General features: G+C 43.1%; 1 protein-coding gene across 2 annotated transcripts in view; it reads right to left on the bottom strand.

Moving 5' to 3' along the window:
* Window positions 1–504: 504 nt before the first annotated feature.
* The window catches only part of hoxa3a (homeobox A3a), a 29,996-nt gene continuing 22,322 nt past the window's right edge, over window positions 505–8,178 (bottom strand). For both annotated transcript variants that reach the window (XM_055157292.1, XM_055157291.1), the window contains one exon: window positions 505–2,055. In XM_055157292.1, coding sequence (XP_055013267.1) covers window positions 1,286–2,055 — 770 coding nt within the window. In that variant the 3' untranslated portion in view covers window positions 505–1,285. The remainder of the gene's footprint in view (window positions 2,056–8,178) is intronic.

Here is an 8,178-nt window from a genome sequence, read left to right as displayed (position 1 = left end):
GTAAATCTCCAAAACCAGATGGACTCCCCTCTTGTATCCGGGGCACTTCCCTCTTGACATCCCCCTGCAAATATGAAAAATTGAGGGCCAAATGAACCCGCTTTGAGGCCGTGTATCCCTCGCATCCGCGTGACTGACGGAACACATGAGCGAATTATTCCTCAAACGGCTCCTCATTTGGCTTCTCGTTGTCTCGCGCTCTTGCAGCCTCCGCGCGCTCAGCTCCACGGTGACATTTTTATTATTATGGATGTGCCCACGCACGCGACACGGGGCGAAGAGAAGGCCACCCGAGTAGGAGTCTCTCTTTTTTTTTCCCACGAAGTAGTAGTAGTTTTATCCAACGTGAAGGGACGCCGTTGTGCGTAATTTATTGCAATCGTTTTTGTTTTGTTTTTTATTTCAATTCGTGTTGATTCTAAAATGAAAACTGCATTACTACGTGTCTGTAATGCTTCCTTCACGTGCACAAACTTAAAAATATTAATTCAAAGCGAAGTGTGTCAAATATATTTCAAATGTTGACTTTATTTCTTCAAATTAGAGCAGCATGGAATGTAATACATCGAAAAATAAACTGCAGAAATGAATGATGCGTCTTCTTCAATAAAGGAAAAACCAAAAAAAATGCTCTTGTGTGTCCTTCTTTCACCGCTCTGGCATGGTTGATTGGTATTACATTACAAAGAAAAGCACCTCCTCGAAGAAATGCAGTGGTGTGGACGAGGCGAGATAATACCTACGGTCAAATCATAACAAGGACAAAATAATAATAAATAAGCTCAGAACGTCCACGAGTGAAGGAAGAGTGTCTGTCAAAGGGAACCCTCATAATACCAACTCAAGTGCAACAAAAACACAATTCTTCAATTGCGGATAAATAAAAATAGGACATTTTCACATTAAAAGAATAACACATGTTCATAATACCCTGTTTGTTGAAAGATTGAAAATAAAAAGATTAAATATATGGGCCCCCCTCCCCTCCCTGTCCCGAAACCTAGTCTACACCTAACCGCCCAGTCACTACCTACAGCCCAGCGCCCTGACAATGGCCAACAAACAGACCCAATTCAAGCATGTGCTGATTATTTTTTCCTAGCGCTACTTCACACATGAAACTATGGCGACAGAAACAAAAGGTGGAAGCCTAGAAGAACAAGGAGGACTGAGGAGGCGTATGGAAACAAAGCGGCGGTGATGCGTCTGGAGGTGGCGGATAGAGACAATGGGGCGGAGTGATCTGAGGCAGGGGGAGTAGAGTGAGCAGGCTGCGCCATGTTCGCTACAGATGCGTCAGTTTGGGCGCTTCCTGGATTCTTCCCTGAGAGTAGTGCGGCGTTAGGTCTGTGTACGTGGGCGCGGGCTCGCACACGCCATGGTGCTGCCCGCCGCCCATGCTGATTGCTCCGTTATAGTCCATGTTCGGCGGGTGAGGCAGGTGGCTCAGGCCGAAAACGGATGTCCCAGAGTTGGGCATAGAATCCATGTATCCTCCGTACACGGGGCTGCCCTGCATGTGCGTCCCGTAGGTACCGTTGCCTTGGAGCGCGTCGTACTCGGGCGTGGCTGAGTCGGTGCCCGGGTAGCGCTTTTGGGGCTGAGAGGGGGGGCAGTTGTTCAGAGGAGGGGGGTATGACGTGGCCATGGCGTATGCGTTCTGGTGAGGTTTGTTGTAGGACGGTGGCGATTGGGACTCGTAAGGAACACTGTTTACTAAAGAATGCATAGAGCTGAGGTACCCACCGCCTCCTCCGTTCCCCGCGCCCGGAGCGCCCACCGGGCTCCGCGGGGACTGCGCCCCTGGAGAGGGCATCATGCCCACGCCCTTCTGGTCCTTCTTGTATTTCATCCTGCGGTTCTGGAACCAGATTTTGATCTGTCTCTCGGTCAGGTTGAGCAGGTTGGCCATCTCCACGCGCCGCGGCCTGCACAGGTAGCGGTTAAAGTGGAACTCCTTCTCCAGCTCCACCAGCTGCGCGCTCGTGTACGCGGTCCGGGCCCGTTTGGAGGCGGCCGACCCCGGCGGGCTCTTGTCTCCGGGACATGTCTCCACTGCAAAGAGACAGAGCGGGGTCAGTGTGGGACTAAAATAAATCTTTAAATGTATTTATTTTAATACTGATCATGGTGGGTCATCACCATTCTGTTTTAAACTCCATGAGCTCAACATGTAAACAACCAATCAGAGAACAGAACAGAACATGCCTCTAACCTGAGTCTGAGCTCGTGCACTTAGAGCCTGGAGAGGACTGGCACGGAGCAGGTTTGATCACAATCATTCAAAGGAAATCCTGAAAACTGAGCTTTTAAAATTCCTGACCACACATCGGAATTTCCTCCAGTCCCTTAAACAATGTACAATGTTGTATCTGTGAAATGAGGATTGGTAAATGTAAAAGACAGCTGACCGAGTGTGTTGCCCAGAGACACGACTGACCGAACGCTCAGGGCCATGTTTGAACTGGAGACCCTCCTGTCAGAGGGTAAGTACTTACCCACAATGCCACTGTCAGACCAATCCCAAGCAATCCCATAGAGTTTAGTATTTCAAGTAAAATCCAGAGCCAAACACAATGAAGCAGTGCTTTTCATTCAGCAGCTCCGGAGTTTTATTTTGAAACTGTCCAAAATGAGAAAACGCTTGGAGCTCTTTTCTGTCATCAGAGCGAGGCGTGTTTTGACATCTCAACTCCGCTCACGTCTCTCTCATTACCAGGTAACCCAGCCTGCTGTGGTCCAATTTCAGACTTGTCACTCAAATTCTCTAAATTCTAACGTAAAAATTGTTATATTTTTGTGTATCTTGACCATGAAACCCGTGCGATCAGTCCGCACACATCAGAGCGGCTCAAAGTGAACATGACGCCTGATTTCACTCAACTGTTAACAGCTTTTCATTTCACATTTTACTAATAATCTCACCTCGTTTTCTCTAGTTTTTCATTTTTGTGAAGTTTATAATCTCACTTTCTGGTTGGACACGGGCAGCAGATGTGACACTGGGGTGATCCAATAACTTTTACCTAGCAACCATAATGTAAACAAGACCTTAAATGACACAATAGTTTTGATTATGAAATAGTCTCTGCATTTTGGATGAAGTTTTCAGTCGTGTTGGCGTATCTAGATGTATTCTGATGGAGAATTTACAGCTACTTCTGAATTTTTGTACTTTTCTTTCCACAATCTGTCACTTAACCGATGTAAAACTGTGATAAATATTTACATTTTTATCCACCGAACCAAGTCATATTTAGAAAAACAAAACAAAAGAACCCGTCATATTCACTTTGAGGCTGCCCCTGATCGATGTTTGGAGCGGTTCTCTGTGCGGTCAGTACGTGATGTCCGGTACAGTGACCTCTGTGTGGAAGTGCAGAGTCCAGCGTTCTGCCTTCGCGAGGAGAGGAGAGGGAGGGCATCAGGGCTTTACGCGAGAACACGCTCAATAATGGAAAGAGCCGGTTCCAAAAAATTGCCAAGTGCGTTTGTTTTTTGTCTTTGGGTGAACAGGTGGAGGCAGAGCAGCCAAATATTTGACTCGAGTAAGAGTATCGTAACTTCAGAATAATATCACTAAGTAGAAGTACAAAGTGGTGGTTAAAGAAATGACTCAAGTAAAAGTAAAAAGATATTTAGGGAAACAACAGCTCAAGTAAGAATGATTAAAAGAGTGATATATTTGTGATTTGAAGCTAATGTAACTGGAAGGACGAAACAAGTTCTGCTGTTTTCAAAGGATAAACACAAAAATTTGATGAAAAAGAAGCTCAAATGTTCAGATTATTTCATATGTCCACAGAAAAGCTTTTGTCATTTTAGATTTACTTTTAAATCGAGACTAGTCTGATTCATTGGCCGGTTTCACTTGGTGGAAACCGTGTGACCTCGCAGCATTAGGACTCGTTCGCTCGACAGTAGGCGGGGCCTTTTTTTTATTTAACCAATCGCTGCTGTTTGGTCGTGACGTATGTAATGCGCCGAATCCTGTAGGAAGAAGGACAATAACGTCTTTTCCCTTTGATAAAATTCACCAAACATTCTCTTTGTTCCGGCTTTAAATCCTCGATCTCGGGAATCGTCGCCAACACAGAATGTCTGTCTTCGTCTACATCCATCTCGACGCTTTGTTTACTGTTGTGTTGTTCCACAAAAGGGACACAGACGCCACGACGAGTTTGACGTCATGACTTCACAGCTCACAGCTGATTGGTCGGTGCGCCGTCTACAACTTCTGGAGTTTTTGCAGAACGTCTAGTGTATTCTGATTCCTGACCTACCAGCCTGACTACAAAGAGACATGCACATTCGACAAAAACTGTGACTGTGTGCTGGGCCCAAAGACAAAAACTGTGCAAAAGAAAAAAGAGAAATTTGGGAGCTGCAGTTCTCGGAAGCTCCCAGATGTTTTGCAATGTCTGAAGAAGAGCTTGACCCGAAACGTCACAGTGATGTTATTGAAATAAAGAGCTGGGAACTTCGAAGAACTGTAGTGTGGATCTCTTTAGACTTACTCACGGGAACCACAGCTTTTACTCAAGTAAGAGTACTGTTACTTCATTATAAATATTACTCAGGTAGGAAACTGTGCACTACAAAAAACAAAATCTAGTCAAGGTCTGTCAGGTCTAAACCAGGACTAAACTAAGACTAAACCAGGACTAAACTAAGACTAAACCAGGACTAAACTACTAAACCAGGACTAAACCAGGACTAAACTAAGACTAAACCAGACTAAACTAAGACTAAACAGGACTACATCAGGTCTAAACAGGACTAAACTAAGACTAAACCAGGACTAAACTAAGACTAAACCAGGACTACATCAGGTCTAAACCAGGACTAAACTAAGACTAAACCAGGACTACATCAGGTCTAAACCAGGACTAAACTAAGACTAAACCAGGACTAAACTAAGACTAAACCAGGACTACATCAGGTCTAAACCAGGACTAAACTAAGACTAAACCAGGACTAACTAAGACTAAACCAGGACTAAACTAAGACTAAACCAGGACTACATCAGGTCTAAACCAGGACTAAACTAAGACTAAACCAGAACTATATGAAGTCTAATTTAAACCAGGACTAAGACTAAACCAGGACTACATCAGGCATAAACCAGAACTAGACTAAGACTAAACCAGGACTAAACCAGGACTAAACTAAGACTAAACCAGGACTTCTGTACAAGATAAATAACCTGATTTAAGTTTTAAAATCTTTTCCAGAGAAATTCGCAGCGAACTTTATTTAAATTGACCGTACAGGCTCGCCTCTCCGCAGACCCGACCATGACCCCGTCTCCTCTGCGCGAAAGTTCCACAGTGCTTCTTTAAACCGAACCCTAAACGATTTCTCCTTTGAGTTTTTAAAAGCCCCTGGATCGTGTCTCTCCGAGGGCTCCGGCTGCTCCGGCTCCGGCAGCGTTCCAAACTCCCGGCAGCTCATCCGTCTCACCTGTCACCAGAGGAATGCCGCCGCGTGACATCAGGCCGGCGTTTGGAAAAAAAGGCGTTTGGAGCGGGGTGGGCGGGGCCTGGCTCGTACGGTCTCGTCATCGGCGCGGCGTTTTTTCGCGGAGAGCGGGGCAGGTCTGCTCATGCTCCGCCGTCCGTTTGGGAGACATAAAAACAGTGTTATTGTAGAGTTATGGTGAACGCAAATGTGTCGGGGAGGAGGAGGAATGACAGGTTACGAGCAGCTGCTGAAGGATGGGACCACCGAACGATCCGGTCCTGCTCCATCGAGACGGAATTAACAGTTTTATGACGGGAAGGTTCCATAATAAAGCATTAAACATAAGCTGTCACTACTTCAGGGCTCATAGAGACGGATACAGTATGTAAATGTCTTTAGGCCAAGTGAAGTCAGAGCTTTTACGGTTTTCTCAACACGTAAAGGTCCAGTACAAAACTTTTCTGAAATGGTCCACCACCTGCTTTCTCCATGGAGATGTGATTCACTATTTTATGACTGGAATGTTCCGTAATACGGCATTAAACATAAGAAAACAAGGTTCTTGAACATCGATACCTTGATGTTTTTAGGCCAAGCTGAATCTGATTTTTTATACTTGGCTCCACACATTAAAGCTCAGATACGGAACTTTTCTGAGATGGCCCGCCACCTGGTTGCTCCATGGAGACTGAATTAATTATTTCATGGCTGGAATGTTCCATAATAAAGCATTAAACATAAGAAGACAAGGTTCTTGGGATCGATATGTTGATGTATTTAGACCAAGTTAAGTCAGATCTTTTATGCTTTTCTCAACGTGTAAAGGTCCAGTACGGAACTTTTTTGAGATTGTTCACCATCTGGATGCTTCATGGAGATTGGATTCACAAATTTATGATTGGAATGTTCCATAATAAAGCATTAAACATAAGAAAACAAGGTTCATAGAGATAAGATGGATATGTCAGAAGTCCGATATTTTGTACTTTTCTCAACGTGTAAAGGCTCAGTACGGAACTTTTCTGAAATGGTCCACCACCTGCTTGCTCCACGGAGATTGAATTCACTAATTTATGTCTGGAATGTTCCGTAATACAGCATTAAACATAACAAGACAAGTTTCATAGAGAGAGATAAGTTGAAGTATTTAGGCCAAATTAAGTCAGATCTTTTGTACTTTTCTCAACACGTAAAGGTTCAGTACGGAACTTTTCTGAGATTGTCAGGCATCTGGTTGCTCCATGGAGATTAGATTCACTATTTTATGATTGGAATATTCCAGAATACAGCTTTATTAAAGGTTCATAGAGATAGATACTACGTTGATGTCTATATGCCAAGTTAAGTCAGAGCTTTTATTCTTTTCTCAAAGAATAAAGGTTTAGTACGGAACTTTTCTGAGATGGTCTGCCACCTGATTGCTCCATGGAGATTGGATTCATTATTTTATGATTGGAATGTTCCATAATAAAGCATTAAACATAAGATGTCACTACAAGGTTCAAAGAGAAGGATACAGTTTGTCGATGTCTTTAGGCCAAGTTAAGTCAGAGCTTTTATGCTTTTCTCAACACGTAAAGGCTCAGTACGGAACTTTTTTGAGATTGTTCGCCATCTGGTCGCTCCATGGAGATTGGATTCACTATTTTGTTCATTATGATTCATTCATTGATTCATTTGATTCATTATGTTTCATAATAGAGCATTAAAAATATGAAGAAAAGGTTAGATATGTTGATGTCTGTAGGCCAAGTTGGATCAGATATTTTATCATTTTCTTCACACATAAAGGTTCAGTACGGAAATTTTCTGAGATCGTTCGCTGTCTGGTTGCTCCATGGAGATTGAATCCACTATTTTTTGACTGAAATGTAAATTCCAACTTAGGTTTTTTAAACGAGGCCCCTGAAATGTAGTTTGACCTGTAGCTCGACCTGTGGAAGTTTTATGAAATAATTAAATTTCCTACATTACAGCATTAAATGTATCAGGACGATTTATATTTTAGACAGATGCGTCTTTCTCTAGATCAAGTCACAAGTCATGTATTTTTCAGGGTATAGATAGATATTTTAGCAATAACAACATCTGTAACTGAATAAATGTAGGATAGTTTAACGCCAGACTGTGGAAGATGATAAAATCTCCATGGAAACCGACCAGAAAGGTTACATAGTGCAGCTTTAAAGTCAGTACAGCAGACTAAAAACAAAACGAAAGACGAAAGCCTGGCTGGAAATCTGTGCACTGGCCTCTTTCTCCACACGAATGAATTGTTATGGATAAAGTGCCTTGCCCATGAGCACAACAAAAGTATATGTTTAAAGGTCCTATATAACACAGAATTGTCTCTTTTGAGCTTTTGGTCTTGTTTTAATGTTGTTTCCTTCTCAAAAACAGGCCTGGAGTTGTGTTTTGTTTCATTCACATGTTTGAGTAAGTCTTTATTATTAGTCTGTCTACATCTCCAAAGCTCAGAATGCACCTTGTGATGTCATGAAGTGGTAGTTTTCAAGTGAACAGCTACATTTTACCTTTTGTTTTGTAGAGATCGGCAATTCCACAGCTGAAACGATCCAAATGATTCTAGTGAAGGTGTGTGGAGTTTAAAAACATGGTGGAGCACTTCCTGTATTAATAACACCACAGTGACATCACAAGGTGGAACGGAGTGTTTTCTGCGTTTGAGAGAAAAGAACTCAACCTAAAAACGTA

This window comes from Boleophthalmus pectinirostris, unplaced genomic scaffold (assembly GCF_026225935.1).
Source record: "Boleophthalmus pectinirostris isolate CB_2022bp ecotype Guang Dong unplaced genomic scaffold, ASM2622593v1 HiC_scaffold_21, whole genome shotgun sequence".
In the NCBI taxonomy this organism is placed as follows: Eukaryota; Metazoa; Chordata; class Actinopteri; order Gobiiformes; family Gobiidae; genus Boleophthalmus; species Boleophthalmus pectinirostris.
The sequence above is the reverse complement of the archived record's forward strand: the minus strand, read 5'-3'. Positions and strand labels throughout refer to the sequence as shown.